The following is a 22,038-nucleotide window of genomic DNA, read 5'->3' as shown; positions in this document are numbered from 1 at the left end:
GCTGGCTGATCACCAGCCTGCGCCACAGCCCGGGCCTTAGAAATGAAGATGAGCACCAACCCCCAGAGTTGGATACGCCTGTACTTCATGTCGGGGAAAACCTTTATCTTTATCTAACAGTCCAGGCTCAAGGCTGTGATGGACTGGATGAGGGCTAACAAACTGAAGCTTAATCCAAACAAGACGGAGGTCCTCCTGGTCAGCCAAGTGGACACGACTGGACTTAATGCCAGGGGAAAACCATTACCTTTACCTTATGTGTACTGGGGATAATGGGAATTGCAACCCAACAGCACCTATGGCTCTGAGGTTGGGGAAAGGTTAAAGGACGTTTTAAAGCCAGGCATCATATTCACAAGCCTTGTATCTAAATCCAAAACCCACTAAATAGAACAAACTGCAGCCTTCCAGATGTTCTTGTATCCCATCAGCTCTAATCATGATGTCTAATGATGAGAAATACAGGAGTTGTAATCCATCACATAAAACAACATGGTGGGTTTGCTTTGACTTTTGGGCATTGAGTTTGACACATGTGTTCTATAAGATAGAGCATTAGCACTTCAAATAATGTCAAGGTGCACTAACTCTTCAAGTGGACTATCCTAAAGATGGGGCCAAACTATTAGGCATCAGGTTTAGGTGTCATGAAGAGAGTATCAAATTTTGTTGTGGTCGTGTACCTTCAAGTTGTTTGTGGCTGATGGTGGACCTAAAGGAAATTTATCATATGGGTTTCTTGACAAGGTTTGTTCACAGGGGATGTACCTTTGGCTTCCTCTGAGGCCGAGAGAGCATGACTTCTCCAATGGGTTTCTATGGTTGAGCGGGGATTTGACCACGTGTGAGGTAGTGTGCCAAGTCTGGTGCAGATCCATTGTGGGCTGGGTTCAGAGTGCTTTTTGATTGTAGACTATATATCCCAGCAACTACAACTCCTAAATGCCAAGGTCTGTTTTCCCCAAACTCCACCAGTGTTCACATTTGGGCATATTGAGTATTCATGCCAAGTTTGGTCCAGATCCATCATTGTTTGAGTCCACAGTGCTCTTTGGATGTACGTGAACTGCAACTCCAAAATTCGTGGTCAGTGCCCACTAAACCCTTCCAGTATTTTCTGTTGGTCATAGGAGTTCTGTGTGCCAAGTTTGGTTCAATTCAATTATTGGCAAAGTTCAGAATGCTCTTTGATTGCAAGTTAACTATAAATCCCAGCAACTACAACTCCCAAATGACAAAATCAATCCCCTCTGAACCCCACCAGTATTCAAATTTGGGTGTATCAGATATTTGTGCCAAATTTGGTTCAGTGAATGAAAATACATCCTGCATGTCAGATATTTACATTATGATTCATAACAGTAGCAGAATTACAGTTATGAAGTAGCAATGAAAATAATGTTATGGTTGGGGTTCACCACAACATGAGAAACTTTATTAAGGTGTTGTGGCATTACTAAGGTTGAGAACCACTGGTGTAACTAGCAGAATAGATGCATACCGTGTTTCTCCGAAAATAAGACATTTCCTGAAAATAATACTTAGTAGAGGTTTTGCAGTATTGCCAAATATAAGACATACCCGAAAGTAAGACCTAGGAGGAGGGAGTCACAGCTGCCACGGAAGGAGGACGGAACCATTGAGTACAAGAAAGGAATCGTAAAAAAATAAGACACCCCCTGAAAATAAGACCTAGCACATCTTTGGGAGCAAAAAGACACTGTCTTATTTTTGGAGAAACACGGTATAACAATATTTTGATAGCTGCTATCACTTGAGGCGGAAGGAAAGTCAGTTGTGGTTTTTAAATGTATTTTGTATCTTTATGGATCCCTGGTGGTGCAGTGGGTAAAACCACTGAGGTGCTGAACTTGCTGACGGAAATGTTGGCGGTTCAAATCCAGGAAGTGGAGTGAGCTCCCGCTGGCAGCTCTAGCTTCTGCCAACGTAGCAGTTTGAAAACATGTAAATGTGGGTAGATCAATAGGTACTGCTCCAGTGGGAAGTTAACAGCGCTCCATGCGGTCATGCCAACCACATGGCTTTGGAGGAGTCTACGGACAATGTCGGCTCTTCGGCTTAGAAATGGCGATGAGCACCAACCCTCAGAGACGAAGATGGCTAAACTTAATGTCAGAGGAAAACCTTTACCTTTATCTTTGTATCTTTATGTTTTAAAAGCAGTAGAAGTGAAGTTATAGTGATGGAGAAATTGAGAGTTTATTTTTTATATAGTAGAGTCTCACTTATCCAAGCTAAACGGGCCGGCAGAAGCTTGGATAAGCGAATATCTTGGATAATAAGGAGGGATTAAGGAAAATCCTATTAAACATCAAATTAGGTTATGATTTTACAAATTAAGCACCAAAACATCATGTTTTACAACAAATTGACAGAAAAAGCAGTTCAATATACAGTAATGTTATGTTGTAATTACTGTATTTACGAATTTAGCATCAAAATATCACGATATATTGAAAACATTGACTACAAAAATGGCTTGGATAATCCAGAAACTTGGATAAGCGAGGCTTGGATAAGTAAGACTCTACTGTATTTATTCTAGGTCTGTGGTGTTTTTTTTAAAACTTTATTTATAGTTTTGAATAGATACATTGAAAGTGGGGGAACATTTTGGTTGATTGAAAAGTAGGAAACTTAAGTTATTTAGAAGGGTAAGAGGGTAAAAAAAGGAGAAATAAAATTGAAGAAAGAGAATATATATATATATATATATATATATATATATACATACACACACACACACACACACACACACACACACATACATATATATAAAATAGAATATATATATATATATATATATATATATATATATATATATATATATAAAGAAAAAAGATAAAACAATTTTTCCCAATAAAAGAAAAGGGTTATTGACTTCCATCCATATCCATATTGTCTTCGATCCAATCCTGGATCTCCTCCGTTTACTGTCTTTCCTTATTTATGTTTTAGCTTCCCTAAATTCATGTCTTTCTTATTACTCTTATCATCGTCTAGATGTTCTTGAATTATATGATAGTGAATCTCTTTTCTTTTCTAATAAAATCTAAAAGTGGTTGCCAGTCAGTACATTTCTTTGGTAAACCCTGTTGTTTCCTTATTAGATATGTTAATCTGTCCATATTCTTAATTTCCATTAATTTTATTAACCATTGGTCTACATTCGGTACATCTCCTTGTCTCCTAGGTCTGTGGTTTTTTTATATTGAATTGGTTTAATTGAAGTGGCAATTTTTGGAAAGTCAAACAAAAGAAAGGAAAGACCATGCGTCCGTGCACCAGTGTTCAGTCTGGCAACTCTATTTCTATCTTGGCAGCTGTTGTTTTTTTTCCCTCTCCCTCCAAACTATTCAGCCCTCCAACGGTTAAGTCAATAGAGTTTCCATGTGCAGAGAGGAAAGTGGATTTGTGATGTGTGTTTGGGGGGGGGGGAGGAAGAGGGGGAGCCTGGCATTGCATTAATAAATGCCACTTCCGCTCTGCATCCTTTGCCAACTGGGATTTTGAATTAACCTTTAAGCCGCAGTGGAAGGAAACTGATGCCCGGGACCAAGGCGTTAAAGGTACATCATTGGATGGGATGGAGGGATAGGGATGTGGGTATCAGAGAAAGACGAGATGAGTATTGTGTGGGGATTATTATTATTATTATTATTATTATTATTATTATTATTATTATTATTATTATGAAGGGGAGGAAGATGGATTTAGGAATGCAAATTGTGCAGCCGTGTCTCAAAAGGCCACAAAACAAACAACAGGGAATAATTGCTGCCTAGGGCTGTTAGAGAGAGCGAAAAGCCAAGTCAAATTCTCTCTGAGAGGCACATACATACGATGATTTCCCAAGTAATCGTTGTGCTACATCTGTTGCAGCAAAACAACAAAAGGCTGCATCTCCATTGGAGAATGAATGCAGTTTGATGCCGCTTTGACTACCATGGCTTCATGCTACGGGAAACTGGGAGTTGTAGTCCTTTGACAGAGAAGGCTAAAGACCTTGTAAAACTGCAACTCTCAGGATTCCATAGCATTGAGCCATGACCGTCAAAGTGGCATCAAACAGCATTAATTCTACAATAGAGATGCACCCTACGGCCCTCTGTCGGGAAGGATTAAACTGTGTCTTCCTGCCTCGCAGAAGGAGCTCAGACTGGATGGCCCCTTGGAGTCCCTTTCCAGGTATATGGTTCTGTGATGTTATATTTATGACAGGTTTGGAGTGGAGGAAAGGTCAGATCTACCAATAGAAACTTGGCAGTTTTCAGGTCAGCAACCCAACCTTTAAGTGACTTGAAGGTTGGGTTGCTGACCTGAAAGCTGCCAGGTTCGAATCCCACCTGGGGAGAGTGTGGATGAGCTCCCTCTATCAGCTCCAGCTCCATGCGGGGACATGAGAGAAGCCTCCCACAAGGATGGTAAAAACATCAAAACATCCAGGCGTCCCCTGGGCAACGTCCTTGCAGACGGCCAATTCTCTCACTCCAGAAGCAACTCCGGTTGCTCCTGACACGAAAAAAAAACCAATAGAAGTGACATGGTTAAGTTTACTTAACTAACTGATGTACAATATTGTCCAATATTTATATAACCTACTAGCTGTGCCCTGCCACGCGTTGCTGTGGCCAATTGGAATTGCAGTGAATAGCCTCGCTGCTTGAAAGCCTGGCCGTTTTTTACATAGGTATCCTTGCTAGGCCAGGTTGAATGAGATGGAGTAGCCTCGTGGTTTCCAAAGTCTGGCTTTGAAGCTGCAAGGCTGTTCAGTGTTAATCAAGGTGGGCCACAAAGGGGTTGATATATGTGTGGAATAACGTGCAGTGTGGTAGAAAGAACTGTTGTCTGGTTGAGGCAGGTGTTGGCATGGATCTCCTTGATTAGCATTGAATAGGCATGCAGCTTCAAGGTCTGCCTGGTTAGTACTTGGAAGAATCCTTTACTGGGACATGTTAGCTGGGTGTGATTATTTAAGTTGTTTAGCACTGAATGGTCTTGTAGCTTCCAAGCCTGGCTTCTTCCTGCATGAGGGAATCCTTTGTTGGGAGGTGTTAGCTGGGCCTGGTTGTTTCCTGTGTGGAATTCCCCTGTGTTCTGAGTGTTGTTGTTTATTTAGTGTCCTGATTTTAGAGATTATATTGTTGTGTATTGTTATTAGAGCACAGTAATTATTATCCATTATATTGATAATGTTATATGATTTGCCTGGAACAGGATTATATGAGGCCCTTTCTAAACAATGGTTTAAAATTCACACTGAAGTGGTGTTTTGTTTTTGTTTTTGTTTTTGTTTTTTTGCTGTGGCCTAGGAGGCAGCCTGGCTTTGAAGCTGCAAGGCTGTTTAGTGTCAATCAAGGTGGGTCACAAAGGGGTGCATTCCAGTTTTTGAGGGTTTTTTGGCCCCATGGAGGTTAGGGATGTGTAGTTTGTTTGTAAGAATGTAGAGACATGGATGAGGGGTTGTGTTGTCAATTTTCTAGGTTGGGGGGCCTTTAGTTTTGTTGTTTTGCCCGGTGGAGCGATGCCATTCTCCTTTTATATATATAGATATGACATGAAATATAAATATGTACTATATACTATACTATGAAATGTTAACTATAAATATGAATTATATTGATATATGCATACAGTATATTTATTTATTTATGAGGGTACAGTTATAATGTATGTAAAAATACAAAGTTTTTTAAAAAAATGGCATTATACTAGATTTCCTTTGACCAGAAGCTGGCCACTTGGAGTGTCTCTGGTGTCACTGTAAGAAGGTCCTCTGTTGTGCATGCGGCAGGGCTCAGACTGCGTTGTAGTAAGTGGTCTGTGATTTGCTCTTCTCCACACTCGCATGTCGGGGACTCCACTTTGTAACCTCATTTCCTAAGATTGGCTCTGCACCGCAGTCTGTTCAGTGCCTTCCAAGTCACCCAGTTTTCTGTGTGCCCAGGAGGGAGTTTCTCATCTGGCATCAACCACTGGTTAAGGTTCTGGGTTTTAGCCTGCCACTTTTGGACTCTCGCTTGCTGAGGTGTTTCTGCGAGTATCTCTGTGCATCTTAGGAAGCTGTTTCTTGATTTAAGGCATTGGCATGCTAGGCTGATATCTGAACAGAGGATGGGCTGGAGATGTCAAAGCCTTGGTCCTTTCCTTACAGGCTGCTACGGTACTTCCTGACAGATGTCAGGTGGTGCAATACCGGCTAAACAGTATAATTTCTCCAGTGGTGTATGGTATAGATACCCTGTGAAAATGTGGCATGTCTCATTGAGAACCACATTTATTTATTTTATTTATTTATTTACAGCATTTATATTCCGCCCTTCTCACCCTGAAGGGGACTCAGGGCGGATCACATTACACATATAGGCAAACATTCAATGCCTTTTAACATAGAACAAAGACAAACAAACATAGGCTCCGAGCGGGCCTCGAACTCATGACCTCCTGGTCAGAGTGATTCATTGCAGTGATTCATTGCAGCTGCTCTCCAGCCTGCGCCACAGCCCGAGCCCACATCCATTGTTTTAACGTGGTGAGATGGGCATGTGTATTCAGCAGCAGAGTAGCAAAACTCAAAGGAAGATATCTTCACTGTAACTGGTTGTGATCTCTAGGGGTTGCCAGTCAGTTTTTGTATGATATCATTTCTAGCATCCACTTTTTGCTTGATATCCAAGCAGTGCTCCTTATAAGTCAGACCACGGTCCAGAGTAACTCCCAGGTATTTTGATGTGTTGAAATGCTCCAGTGGGATTCTTTCCCACTATACAGTATATGATATACAAAGAATTATAACATTTAAATAGTATAACATTGTACAGTCAAACCTCTAGTTTTGCAGGTGTTAGAGGTGTAGGGCACCTGGAGAAATGGAAAAACATAAATTAAAAGATATTTTTAAAATAAAAAATTATGAACATTCTAGGAATCTCTAGGTCTTGCAGCACAACTCTTGGTCAGATATTGACCATAGAATCAAAATGCCTGGAAAAGTATTGTTTCTAGGTATCTGTAGGTCTTTCAATACAATCCTATGGTCGATGTCTGCTGCACATTGATCATAAAGACACACTGGAGGACCCAAAGGTTTATAGAGGAAGCATATTAATCAAAGTAATAAAATTCACAAAAGTTAAATCTGAAAATGTGATGGGCTCCCCGCATTTATAGGTTACATAATGTTTTCATATGTGTTGGTTGTCAAAGGCTTTTACGGCCGGAATCACTGGGTACTGTGCATTTTCCAAGCTGTATGGCTATGTTCCAGAAGCATTCTCTCCTGTCGTTTCACCCACATCTATGGCAGGCATCCTCAGGGGTTGTGAGGTCTGTTGGAAACTAGACAAGTGGATTTTCAACAGACCTCACAACCTCTGAGGATGCCTGCCATAGATGTGGGTGAAACGTCAGGAGAGAATGCTTCTGGAACATGGCTATACAGCTTGGAAAATGCACAGCAACCTAATGTTTTTATATTTGTGTCAAAGTGGCTTACGATTTTGACTCATCTATTTGTTATGCACTTTGACTTTGGAGACTCATTGAAAAGCAAAAATGTAAAATACAGAAAATAGAAACCTAATTAAAATCTAGCAAGTGATCATCAGCATGCAAATTTATACAGACTGAGGGTGTGTTTGCACTATAGAATTAATGCAGCTTGACATCACTTTAACTGTCATGGTTCAATGCCTTGAAATCCTTGGGTCTGTAGTTTGGTGAAGTCCCAGATCTTTGGCAAAGAAGGCTGAGGACCTTGTAAGGGCCTCTTAAACAATCAAAGACAGCACCACGGCCAGATCTACCAGGAATTTTGTAGAAACATATCAAAATTAACGTCCTTGCATCCTATTTCATTGTTTCATTTTTTTTCGGACTCATCTGGCCCACTGTTGGAACAATAAGCGTTGCAGAATCTCCCCAACGCCTCGAATCAGAGTGCTCTCGCAATCCTTTTATTAGATTAATAAAAGCAAGAGAGTCAGCCGCTCCGGTTTAAGCACAACCATAAAAAATGGAGATGGCAGGCGCATAAATGCCCCACACCGCCCGATTTCCTTGTTTTTTATAATGAGCGGAGAACGAATCCCAGTTCTCCCACCTTTTACCATCCCTGATCTGGACTGGGAGGCACGGGTTTGTGGTGGGATAAACTGTCAATCCCATTCCACCTTACCCTTCCCAAGCGGTTGTAAACAGAATTGGTATCCATTTTTAATCCCAGCAGACGCTTAATAACCCAGATAGCAGGGTGGAAATATAATAGCAGTAAATGTTCATAACTATCAGCGGAAGAAAGCTGGATTTATTATTTGCTATGGAAGCAGCCAGCCGACAGAGCAAAACAGAGCTCTGGAAAGAATGATTCTCTCAAGTGTTTCCATGCAAAGACGTTGCTCGATGGACAGGTATTTGCCCTGTACCGAGTTAGGTTTCCGTTCTGTACCATCTCCAGGAAAAAAAATCATTTAGCAAATGAATGGAATGAGACCACCTTTCTCTTTGAGACCTCAGACAGCTGATGCAATTCACAGGAAGGAGACTAAGGGTGCATCTACACTGTAAAGTTAATGGAGTTTGATTCCACTTTAACTGACTTGGCTTAATGCTGTGGAATTTTTAGATTTGTAGTTTGGTGAAGCAGAGAAGGCTAAAGACCTGGAAAAACTACAACCTCCATCATTCCAAGACATGGAAGTATAGTGGTTAAAGGTATATCAAACTCTACTCCACAGTATAGATCAGGCATGGGCAAACTTTGGCCCTCCAGGTGTTTTGGACTTCAATTCCCACCATTCCTAACAGCCTCAAGCCCCTTCCTTTCCCCCTTCAGCCGCTTAAGCCAAATTGGAAACCAAATTGTGTTGTCAAAGGCTTTCATGGCTAGAATCACAGGGTTGTTGTGTGCTGTATGCCCATGTTCCAGAAACATTCTCTCCTGATGTTTCGCCCACATCTATGGCAGGCATCCTCAGAGGTTGTGAGGTATATGGGAAAACTAAGCAAGGAAGGTTTATATATCTGTGGAAGGTCCCGGGTGGAGGAAAGAACTCTTGTCTGTTGGAGGCCAGTGTGAATGTTGTAATTAATCACCTTGATTAGCATTAAATGGCCTTGCAAGCTTCATAACCTTCCTTGCTTAGTTTCTCCATGTACCTCACAACCTCTGAGGATGCCTGCCATAGATGTGGGCGAAACGTCAGGAGAGACTACTTCTGGAACATGGCCACACAGCCCGGAAAACACACAACAACCCTGGAAACCAAATTGTCTTGCATAAGTACATGTGTTTATAGACCACTGCAGAGAAGTTTTTTCTCAATTGCAGTAGAGTCTCACTTATCCAACATTCACTTATCCAAGGTTCTGGACTATCCAAGGCATTTTTGTAGTCAATGTTTTCAATAGATCATGATATTTTGGTGCTAAATTCGTAAATACAGTCATTACTACATAGCAATACTGCGTATTGAACTACTTTATCTGCCAAATTTGTTGTATAACATGATGTTTTGGTGCTTAATTTGTAAAATCATAACCTAATTTGGTGTTTAATAGGCTTCTCCTTAATCTCTCCTTATTATCCAACATATTCGCTTATACAATGTTCTTCCGGTCCATTTATGTTGGATAAGTGAGACTCTACTGTATGTTTTTTTTTTACTTCTTCTCTGGAATATCATACTTTACAATAAGTTCTGATTTTAAAATAGTTATGAATGCCATTATTCTCCTAAAAGGTTATGGAGATTCTGGTTTTTCCAAAAGGTTATGATCTCCTGGATCCTGTGCCAATGCCTGTCCACTGTGATGGATTGGATGAGGGCTAACAAACTGAAGTTTAATCCAGACAAGACAGAGGTCTTCCTTGTCAGTCGTGGGGCTTATCAAGGTATAGGGTGGCAACCTGTGCTTGATGGGGTTACAGTCCCCTGAGGACACAGGTCTGCAGTCTGGGACTTAGTGCTCACACTTGATGCTCAGATGTCAGCAGTGTCCAGGAGGGCCTTAGTTAAAACTAGTGTGCCAGCTGCGGCCGTAGCTTGAGTAGCCTGATTTGGCCACAGTGGTCCACGCCTTGATTGCATCTAGATTGGACTACTGCAATGCGCCAGGCTGTGGCGCAGCTGGTGAGCAGCCTGCTGCAATAAATTACTCTGACCATGAGGTCATGAGTTCGAGGCCAGCCCATGGCGGGGTTAGCACCCGTCAATTAAAAATAAAAAATAGCCCCTGCTCGTTGCTGACCTAGCAACCAGAAAGATAGTTGCATCTGTCAAGTAGGAAATAAGGTACCACTTATAAAAAGTGGGGAGGCAAGTTTAACTAATTTACGACATTGGAATGAGGAAGTACCGTCAGAGTGGATGATGAAGCAGCTGCTCCCCCCTGTGGCCAGAATTGAACATCCCCTCAGGAGAAAGTTAAATTGCCTCTGTGTCTGTCTGTCTCTGTTCAATGTGTTTATGGTCATTGAATGTTTGCCCTATATGTATATAATGTGATCCGCCCTGAGTCCCCTTCGGGGTGAGAAGGGCGGAATATAAATACTGCAAATAAATAAATACTGCAAATAAATACATGGGGTTGCCTTTGAAGATGGCCCGGATACTGCAACTGGTTCAAAGGCCGGCAGCCAGATTACCAACAGAAGCTAGTTACAGGGAGCATACGATTTATTTTCTGAAGCAGCTCCACTGGCTGCCATTACTTTTCTGGTCCCAATTCAAAGTGCAGGTTATGATTTACGAAGCCCTTAACGATTCGGGTTCTGCTATCTTCATGACCGTGTCTCTCCCTATGAACCGGCATGGGCTCTTAGATCTGCTGGAGAGGCCCTTCTCTCGCTCCCACCTTTGTCTCAAGCATGGTTGGTGGGATGAAGGAGAGAGCCTTCTTGGTGGTGACCCCCCCCCAGGGAGATCAGACTAGCCCCCGCCCTGTCCATAGTTCATAAAGAGTTGAAGACATGGATTTTTCAACATGCCTTTGAACAATAGGTCAGCTCGTAATATGCCCAGTCCAAATTGTTTATTGTCCTGGCTCCCAGCACTTTATTCCCATTCCCGTTTCTATTGTACTGCCCTGCCCTTTTCCTTGCAGTTTTATTTATCCCACTTTTCGATCTTTTGATGCTCATTGATGCATTTTGATCCTTTTATTCTGTTGTTGTAATTGCTTTTAATTAACTCACTTCCTGTCAGTGGCAAACTGTATCTTTTTGCACATCCAGACTGGCCATGTATTTTTAAAAGGAATGTTGTGCTTTTAAAGACCTCTGAGGATGCATTTACACTATAGGAATACAGTAGGGTCTCACTTATCCAAGCTAAACGGGCCGGCAGAACCTTGGATAAGCGAGCATCTTGGATAATAAGGAGGGATTAAGGAAAAGCCTATTAAACATCAAATTAGGTTATGATTTTACAAATTAAGCACCAAAACATCATGTTATACAACAAATTTGACAGAAACAGTAGTTCAATACGCAGTAATGTTATGTTGTAATTACTGTATTTACTAATTTAGCACCAAAATATCACAATATATTGAAAACATTGACTACAAAAATGCATTGGATAATCCAGAACCTTGGATAAGCGAGTCTTGGATAAGTGAGACTCTACTGTAATGAAGTTTGACATTGTGATGCCTCATGGGCCTTGTAGTCCTGCTCCTAGTGCCATCGTGGCAGATGAAGACGAAAACATGGGGTTTTCGCCGGTTCAACAAGAGCCGGAGTCCTTTCACCTGCCGGATGTTGATGTTTGTCCCCAAGAATTCAGTAAAACAGTCCTTGGACATTCCTCGCCTCCGTTCCCTAGAAAAGAATCCTATTGTGCTGACAGAGGAGTCAGGGAACAGATTCGCAGGAGTTTACGGATTGCTGCCAAACAACAGGCTGATTAGACCTGCTTCCCTTGGGAAATTCTAAGGAGTCTTGCATCTGGACAAAGTTGGGTTTCGCTTCCCGTTCTCTAGGGAAAGAGATTGTTGGCGGGAAAACGAGACCCCAATATAGGTGCCTGACGCGGGAGAATCTTTGCGGAGTCAACAGAGCTGCTTCAGGAGTGAGATCGTGTGTGGACTTCGTAACCCCAGTTCCTTGCTTCCCGGATCAAGAATCCAAGTACTGCCTTGCCTTGCTGTTTAACCACGGACCTTGTTCCAAGATTCACTGTTTGCTTTGTTCCTAGTCACGGACCTTGTTCCAAGATTCACGTTTTGCCTTGTTTCAAGTCACGGACCTTGTTAAAGTACCAAGATTATTTCCAGCCTTGTTGTCAAGCTTCCTTGGACTCCTCAGACTCTGGCTTTTCCCCACTCTATTGCCTGGCAATAGTGTGTGTTTCGGTATTGGATATAAACTTTGAACTCTAATATCATTTATTGGGCATTGCATTTTTGGACTATATTTGACCTTATTTGAAAGGTCTGCTTCTGAACTATATTCTTCACTTGTTTTTATTACTTTTATATATTTCCTTAATAAAGATATTAGATAGAGATTGGCCTCCGTGTATGGTTCTTGGTGCCCTGCTGCCTGGGGTCTGACAGTTTGACTCCGCCACCCACAGCACCAAGCAACCTAAGGCCAATATGTCTGTTACACCGGGAGCCGGGGCGGGCGGCCCTGCCCAGCCACCACCCAGTTACACCATTTCCCAAGATGAATTCAACCGGATCCGGGACAGGCTCCGAGAGCAAGAGGGAGAAATTCGGGGCTTGAAGGATCGCGGAGTCCGACTCCCTGCCCTAGCACTACCAACCAAGTTCTCCGGAGAAGCCTCCAAGGTTCATGTTTTCCGTCGCCAGTGCATGGCATACCTAGAAGCCCGCCACACCGAGTTTCCCCAAGAAGATGTCAAGGTGGCGTGGATTTACAGTCTCCTAGATGGACCTGCGGCCACATGGGCGACGGCGCTGTACGATGCGGGTTCCATGCACTTAAACACCGCACAGCAATTCCTGGTCCATCTTTGAAACACCTGGGGAATCGAGGATGATGAAGAGGCGGCCGGCCACAAACTCCGACGCCTCTTCCAAGGGGACAGACCGCTGTCCCGGTACATAACCGAGTTCCGGGTGTTGGTTCAAAACACCGGCTGGAACGACATAGCCCTCAGAGGACAATTTCGCGAGGGCCTCAATCTTGAGATGCAGGAAGAAATCTCTAAGGTGGATCCCCCTGGAACTCTTGAAAGACTCATCGCCCATTGTTTACGGGCTGAAGTCCTGCTCGCCAACAAGAAACAGTGGCTCCGGGGCCAGAGTGGAAGAGCCGGAGTAAAACCCCCCTCTTCTGCCAGTGTCCAGCCTCGTCCGGTATGGAGACCCCCACAGCCAGCCACTAACCCCATGGGAAGCGAGGAGGAGCCGATGCAACTGGGCAATGTGCGCCCCAGGCTGGATGTTGCAGAAAAGGCCCGCCGCCAACGCTTGAATCTGTGCTGGTACTGTGGGAATGGGGGCCACTTCGCCAGGGAGTGCCCAGCCAAGAAGCCCCCCGCCCGTCTGGCGGCGGCGTCCTCCGCGGAAGCAGATGCTGCCGAGACGGCTGGAACAAAGCCGGCGGGGGAAGCCAGCGACCGGGTGTAGAGGGGCTCGCCAACCCGGTCAAAAACTCCACTCAAGAGCCGCAAACGGGGGTCCTATTTCTCCTGGTGGTCACACTGCGGTCAGTAAAAAAGGGACCTGTCATGATCCATGCCATGATAGACTCAGGGGCAACAAACAATTTCATCGATAGAGACTATGCTAACTCCCTGGGACTACAATATCATGATTTCAAGAACGCCCGGGTGGTGCAAGCCATTGACGGCCGACCCCTGAAGACAGGTCCAGTAAGCCAATGGACCGAGCCCACCAGAATGTGGATAAGAGAACACATGGAAGAAATCTCCTTCTTCGTTACTGAGGTTCCTCATTTCCCCGTGATCTTGGGTATCCCGTGGTTGACACTCCATGACCCAAACATCTCCTGGTCTAACAGGGAACTGCAGTTCGCTTCAAAGTATTGCCAAAACCATTGCCTAGTCGCCAGGGTCTGCAATGCCACAGACACAGAACCCATCATCACCCTGCCCAAGAAATATTCGGATTTTTGGGATGTTTTCAATGAAAAAGAAGCCGAGAAACTACCCCCACATAGACCCTATGACTGTGCCATTGATCTGGTGGAGGGAGCCCCAATTCCGCGGGGACACCTCTACTCCCTGACTGAACCAGAGCAGGAAGCTCTCAGGGAGTTTATAGAGAAAAACCTCCGCAAGGGGTTTATCAGGCCCTCTCAATCCCCAGCTGCTTCCCCAGTGATGTTTGTGAAAAAGAAATCAGGGGACCTACGCTTGGTCGTGGACTATCAAGCACTGAACAACATCACGAAGCGGAACCGCTACCCATTGCCACTGATCGCGGACCTGTTGGATCGACTCCGGGGGGCCAAGGTTTACACCAAACTGGATCTTCGCGGGGCTTACAATTTGGTTCGCATTAGAGAAGGGGACGAATGGAAAACTGCCTTCCAGACCAAATTCGGAGTATTTGAAACACTAGTCATGAATTTCGGATTATGTGGAGCCCCCGCAACATTCCAGCATTTTGTCAATGATATTTTCCAGGACTACCTAGACCGTTTTTTGATTATATACTTGGACGACTTTTTGGTGTTCTCGAAATCACAAACAGAACATGACCAGCACGTCAGAATGGTGCTACAACGATTGCGGGATCATGGACTATACGTCAAGTGAGAAAAATGCGCCTTTGATTTGCAAGAAGTAGACTTCCTGGGATACCGCGTCTCGCCACTAGGGCTATCCATGGACCCGGCAAAAGTTTCGGCCGTGTTGGAATGGCGGGCGCCAACTAACAAAAAGGAAGTACAGCGCTTCTTGGGGTTTGCAAACTACTACCGCAAATTCATCCCAGATTTCGCTTGCTGGTCTGACCCAATCACCAGCTGTATCCGAGGAAAACAGCCTTTCCGCTGGACAGAACAAGCTGAAAGGGGTTTCCAGCAGCTAAAGCGATTATTCACAACCCAGCCAATTCTACAGCACCCTGATCCAAAAACCCCTTTTGTTGTTCAGGCAGATGCCTCCGATGTGGCAGTAGGGGCTGTGCTGATGCAACCAGTGGGAGAACATCTCCATCCATGTGCCTATTACTCACGCCAACTAACAGCTCCGGAAAGAAACTATACCATTTGGGAAAAGGAGCTCTTAGCCATAAAGACAGCCTTTGAAAACTGGAGACATTGGTTAGAAGGGGCCAAATTCCCCATTGAAGTTCATACAGACCATCGGAATTTGGAGCACCTAAGGACCGCACGGAAGCTAAACCAAAGGCAACAACGCTGGGCTTTGTTCTTTGAACGTTTTGACTTCCGGATCCACTATGTGACTCCTGCTCAGACCAAGCAAGCAGATGCCCTATCACGAAAACCGGAGTATGCAGCAGGGCGCAGAGACACCTCAGAAACGCGATTGCTGCAACCCGAGAACTTTGCCACGCTCACAGTGGGAAATACCAAATCCACTTCAATTGAGCCAGCTCCTCCTAACCCAAAAACCCCAACCACAGATTCCCTTCTCACTCAGGAGATTAGGGCCAGTCAACAGACAGATGCCTGGGCCCAAGAACAGATCTGCCAAGGACTACGTTTCCCTTTCTCACTTAAGAACGGTCTATTATGCTACAGAAACCATGTTTACATCCCTCCAGGCCCCGGCAGAGAAAAAGCACTTCGTTTGTGCCATGACAGCAAGCCTGCCGGACATTTTGGGCTATTCAAAACCATGCACTTGATCCTGCGAGATTTCTGGTGGCCCAAGATTCGCAAGGATGTGGAAAATTATGTCAACACCTGCCCTGTATGCCAGCGTTCCAAGACGCGAAGGGAGAAGCCGCCAGGGCTACTGCATCCCCTTCCCACTCCTTCTCGCCCATGGGAGATAATTTCCGCGGATTTTATCACTGATCTACCACCATCCCTTGGATTCACCACGATTCTAGTAGTGGTGGACCTTTTCACCAAGATGGCCCATTTCATCCCCTGCGATGGCCTTCCCACGGCCAAAGAGACCGCAGACTTATTTCTTCAGCATGTATTCCGACTACATGGATTGCCCAAGAGTTTGGTCACTGACCGTGAATCTCAATTCACCTCTCGTTTTTGGAAAGCCCTGCAAAAACTATTGGGCATAGACTCTCGTTTATCCTCAGCTCACCATCCTCAAACAGATGGACAAACTGAGCGCACCAATGCCACTTTGGAACAATATCTTCGCTGTTATGTAAACTACCAACAGGACAATTGGGCTTCCCTATTACCTCTTTCAGAGTTTGCATACAACAATGGTGTCCAGAATTCAACTAAAGAAACCCCGTTTTTTGCGAACTATGGTTTCCACCCCCGTTTCTTCCCTTCCATCGTGGAGACCTCAGAAGTCCCTGCAGCAGAGGATTGGCTACAGGAACTCACAGCGGTGCAAGAACTCTTGCACCAGCAACTTGATCAAGCCAAGGAGGACTACAAACGTCACGCTGACAGCCATCGCCAGCCTGGCCCCGAGATCAAGGTAGGAGATCGGGTTCTGTTGTCCACTCGCTTTTTGCCCTCCCACCGTCCCTGCTGGAAGTTAGATGCCCGTTTCATTGGTCCCTACCCAGTGGTAGCGCAACTTAACCCCGTGACTTTCAAACTTCCGCGCTCCATGCGCATTCATCCGGTGTTCCATCGTTCCCTGCTCCTTCCGGCGGATGGTGTACGCCCCGATGCGAGCCGGCCGCCCCCCGCCCCTGTTTTAGTGGATGGAGAGGAGGAATTCGAGGTTCAGGACATTTTGGATTCTCGCTTCCACCGTCGCTGTCAGGACCCAGGCTGCAGAACACCAATAACCATGCGCAGAGACCAGAATCTATCTAATATCTTTATTAAGGAAATATATAAAGTCAATAAAAACAAGTGAAGAATATAGTTCAGAAGTAGACCTTTCAGGAAAGGTCAAATATAGTCCAGTAAAACAATGTCCAATATGTGATATTAGAGTCCAAAGTTATAATCCACTTAACCGAAACACACACTATTTGGCAAGCAATAGTGTGGGGAACTGTCCATAGTCTTTTGAGGCTTAAGGTAAATCCGAAGGAAACTGGAAAACAAGGCTTGAATCTAGGAAGCAAGGTCCGTGATTTAAAACGCAAGGCAAGGCAAGACTTGAAACTTGGCAAGAGCAAACTTGAGACAAGGCAATCATGAAACAAGAACTGGGTCCATAGAAGTCCGTGGAACAAGGCAGGGCTGGAAACTTGATCCGGGAACTGGGAACTGGAGTACGAAGTCTACACACGATCTCACTCCTCAAGCTGACGAATTGACTCCGCAAGGATTTCTTTGCGGGCAACCACCTATATAGGATCTTGTTTTCCTGCCAAGGAACACTTTCCCTGGGGAACAAGAAGCGAAACTCATACTGTGTCCAGATGCATGACTCCTTAGAGTTTCCCAAGGGAAACAGACTTAATCAGCTAATTGTCTGGCAGCTATCCTGGCGCTCCGGCGAGTCGCCTCCCGAGCGCCTCTATCTTGATTATAATAATCCCGGCGAGAAAATGGGGGAGATTTCTGCTCGAGGCTTGTTTGGCTGACTTCTTGTGGCCAAACATCCTGCAGGTGCAAGGGCTCCAATTCTGGCTGAAACGGTGGGAAACCCAAGTTTTCCTCTTCATCTGCCACAATAGTGCTAGGAACGGGACTACATGGCCCATGAGTCATCACAGCCGCCGCCTTCAGTATCTCATTGACTGGGTGGGTTTTGGCCCAGAAGAACGCTCCTGGGAAGATGCTTCCACAGTCCATGCCCCCGACTTAGTCCGCCGCTTCCACCAGGGCTACCCTTCCAAGCCGCGGCCCCGCGACTCTCGGAGAGGGGCCCTGAATGAGGGGGGCCTTGGGAGAGGGGATAGTGTGATGCCTCATGGGCCTTGTAGTCCTGCTCCTAGTGCCATCGTGGCAGATGAAGACGAAAACATGGGGTTTTCGCCGGTTCAACAAGAGCCGGAGTCCTTTCACCTGCCGGATGTTGATGTTTGTCCCCAAGAATTCAGTAAAACAGTCCTTGGACATTCCTCGCCTCCGTTCCCTAGAAAAGAATCCTATTGTGCTGACAGAGGAGTCAGGGAACAGACTCTCAGGAGTTTACGGATTGCTGCCAAACAACAGGCTGATTAGACCTGCTTCCCTTGGGAAATTCTAAGGAGTCTTGCATCTGGACAAAGTTGGGTTTCGCTTCCCGTTCTCTAGGGAAAGAGATTGTTGGCGGGAAAACGAGACCCCAATATAGGTGCCTGACGCGGGAGAATCTTTGCGGAGTCAACAGAGCTGCTTCAGGAGTGAGATCGTGTGTAGACTTCGTAACCCCAGTTCCTTGCTTCCCGGATCAAGAATCCAAGTACTGCCTTGCCTTGCTGTTTAACCACGGACCTTGTTCCAAGATTCACTGTTTGCTTTGTTCCTAGTCACGGACCTTGTTCCAAGATTCACGTTTTGCCTTGTTTCAAGTCACGGACCTTGTTAAAGTACCAAGATTATTTCCAGCCTTGTTGTCAAGCTTCCTTGGACTCCTCAGACTCTGGCTTTTCCCCACTCTATTGCCTGGCAATAGTGTGTGTTTCGGTATTGGATATAAACTTTGAACTCTAATATCATTTATTGGGCATTGCATTTTTGGACTATATTTGACCTTATTTGAAAGGTCTGCTTCTGAACTATATTCTTCACTTGTTTTTATTACTTTTATATATTTCCTTAATAAAGATATTAGATAGAGATTGGCCTCCGTGTATGGTTCTTGGTGCCCTGCTGCCTGGGGTCTGACAGACATCATGACACTACTTTAACATGGCTCAATCTATGGAGTCATGGGAATTGTTGTTTTACAAAAACGTTAGCATTCTTTGCAAAAAAAAAAAGTGCTAAGGGCTCACCAAACTACAAATTCCTGGATCCCATTGAGCCATGGCAGTTAAAGGCATATCAAACTGCTTTAATTCTATATTGTAGATTTATTTATTTATTGTATCAGAAGCGAAACCGAGGGTACAGTTGTAATATATTTAGAAACACAAATTTTAAAACTTGCCATTATACTAAATGTCCTTTGACCAGATTGCATCTACACTGTATACTTGCAGCATAAGAGTAGATGCAACCTTAAAAATCCATTTCCCTTTAAAATAAGGTGCACAAACATTGTGTATTTTGAATGCATGTAAAAAAAAAAAACGACTAGTAATTTTGCTGGCATTGGTAGTGCATTCTTCACATGTTGGAAAATTTCGAGGAACCCCCAAAATATTTCCCCTCTCCCCAAAGTTGCTTACCTTGAATTAAAATGCCAATAAAAACACTGTTATAGGTTCATCTCAACAGAGGTACTGCGGCTTTAAGAAGTGCACGCAACCGGCAGGAATTCTAGATTTTATTTATTTATCTCATTTAAGGATTTTGCGACATGCTTTTCTAATAAAACAAACCCAAGCAGCCAGCGATGGTGAATAAACAGATTAAAACAATCCATCATAAAACAATAAAAGCTGCAACAAAAAAGCATACATAGAAGTAACAAATAATGCCAAGCAAAATACTGTGGGTAGGTTAAAAAAATAAGCATTTAAGAAAAATAGGCAAACCACAAAGCAACTGTTCAACGCTATTAAAAGCAAGGCTCCTTAGTAGACAAAAGGGAAGAAGAAACCAGAACGGCGCAGACTTCCTTTGGTAGAACATTCCAGAAGGTAAGCAGTACAAGAGGAACCTGCCTCATGTAGGTCTCTAGGGAAAGTCAGGGCAGGAGTTTTGATCCTATCCAGAGAATACGTTGAAAGGCAACAATAGCAATAATCACAATGGATATAAGCTTTGCTTATTTCCTTCTCTTATTGAAAAGGAGACTTTTCAAAACAGTATTCCCCAATGGGAATATTAGGTTGTTTTGGGTAGCTTCCTTTTTATTTTTTTGTTGTTGTTTATTTGTACAGTCACTTCCAACTCTTCGTGACCTTATGGACCAGCCGTGGCCACCCCCAGTTCCTTCAAGGTCAAGCCAGTCACTTCAAGGATGCCATCCATCCATCTTGCCCTTGGTCGGCTCCTCTTCCTTTTTCCTTCCATTTTCCCCAGCATCATTGTCTTCTTCAAACTCTGAGGCAGAGAGTTCCACTGTTGAGTAGCTCTTCTTATGGTCAGAAAATTCTTCCTAATGTTCAGGGGGAATCTCCTTTCCAGTCATTTGAACCCATGGCTCCATTGAGTCCTAGGCTGAATAAAATCCCACAAGATCTTTGAACTGGGATATATGGCAGTGTGGACTCAGATGTTGTTGTTTATTCGTTCAGTCACTTCCAACTCTACGTGACCTCATGGTCCAGCCCACGCCAGAGCTCCCTGTCGGCTCCTTCAAAGTCAAGCCAGTCACTTCAAGGATGCCATCCATCCATCTTGCCCTTGGTCGTCCTCTCTTCCTTTTTCCTTCCATTTTCCCCAGCATCATGATCTTCTCCAAGCTTTCCTGTCTTTTCATGATGTGGCCAAAATACTTCAGCTTTGCCTCTAATCTCCTTCCCTCCAGTGAGCAGTTGGGCATTATTTTCTGGAGGATGGACTGGTTGGATCTTCTTGCGGTCCAAGGCACTCTCAGGATTTTCCTCCAGCACCAAAGTTCAAAAGCGTCTATCTTCCTTCGCTCAGCCTTCCTTATGGTCCTTTCTTATTTTGCATTTTGGGGTATTTGTTTTTGGAGAAAAACCCTCCAAACTTGTTTGCGGTTAAGTTTATGCATTTTTTCTTTTCTTATACCAAATATAGGACAGTCCGCCCTACACATTTGTTGTGGTTAAGGGTACATTACAACTCAATGGTCAGGAGCTTCCGGTGGCCTAGGGGATAAAAGCCTCGTGACTTGAAGGTTGGGTTGCTGACCTGAAGGCTGCCAGGTTCGAATCCCACCCGGGGAGAGCATGGATGAGCTCCCTCTATCAGCTCCAGCTCCATGCGGGGACATGAGAGAAGCCTCCCACAAAGGATGGTAAAACATCAAAACATCCAGGCGTCCCCTGGGCAATGTCCTTGCAGACGGCCAATTCTCTCACTCCAGAAGCAACTCCGGTTGCTTCTGACACACACACACACACACACTCAATTGTCAACAAAACATGACCATAGAATCAGATTGAAGGGCCTAGAGATTGTTAGAGAGCTCTTCCTTCTAGGAATCTCTGAGACCTCTGGCACGATTCTGTGATCACCTTCTGGCAAGAGTTGACCATCAAGTCATAAAGGAGAACCTAGAAATTCTGGAGATAACATTTTTATCAAATCTGTGAATAATCAAATCCACAAATGTCAAACCTGCAAATGTGGAGGACCAATTGTATACTTGAGTAATTTCCCGAAGGGCAACACCTCCATTCCCAAAGGCATTAGCATTTGTTGGTTTGCTAGTTTTTGTATGTTTTCCCTCTTCTGTAATGAAAGGTGAGGTGTCATTCCCAAGGCCTACTTTTACTGGCAGTAAAAACCTAAAGTTTGGAGAGATTGGGATTCTAGCTCCACACCTTTTGCTTTTGACACCATTCCCAACTATTACTTATCGTGTCAGATGCAAATTGAAGGTACAGTTATTATGTATTATTTTTTTTTTAAAAAAAACATGAACAAAGTTTAAAACTTGGCATTATACTAGATTTCCTTTGACCAGAAGCTAGCCACCTGGAGTGCCTGGTGTCTCTGTGAGAAGGTCCTCCGTTGTGCATGTGACAAGGCTCAGTCTGCATTGTAGAAAATAGTGTGTGGTTTGCTCTTCTCCACACTTGCATGTCGTGGACTCCATTTCTTAAGATTGGCTTTGCATTTCGTGGTGCCAGAGCACTCTGTTCAGCACCTTCCAAGTTGCCCAGTCTTCTGTGTACCTATGGGGGAGTTTCTCATCCATTATTAGCCATGAATTGAGGTTC

At 44.3% G+C, this 22,038-nt stretch overlaps 1 protein-coding gene across 2 annotated transcripts in view; it reads left to right on the top strand.

The window, feature by feature from the left end:
• The window catches only part of LOC103278112 (zinc finger protein 436), a 47,230-nt gene that overhangs the window by 4,398 nt on the left and 20,794 nt on the right, over window positions 1-22,038 (top strand). The window contains exon 1 of one of the 2 annotated variants that reach the window (XM_062973596.1): window positions 3,443-3,590. The exons of the other annotated variant lie outside the window; for it this stretch is intronic. Within the exon in view, the coding sequence (XP_062829666.1) occupies window positions 3,567-3,590 (24 nt within the window). The 5' untranslated portion in view covers window positions 3,443-3,566. Of the gene's footprint in view, window positions 1-3,442; window positions 3,591-22,038 lie in introns of those variants that run through there. 2 annotated transcript variants of the gene reach the window in all.

The sequence above is a fragment of the Anolis carolinensis genome, chromosome 2 (genome assembly GCF_035594765.1).
Source record: "Anolis carolinensis isolate JA03-04 chromosome 2, rAnoCar3.1.pri, whole genome shotgun sequence".
NCBI lineage: Eukaryota > Metazoa > Chordata > Lepidosauria > Squamata > Dactyloidae > Anolis > Anolis carolinensis.
Note: the sequence above shows the minus strand (reverse complement) of the source record. Positions and strands in the feature narration are given on the sequence as shown.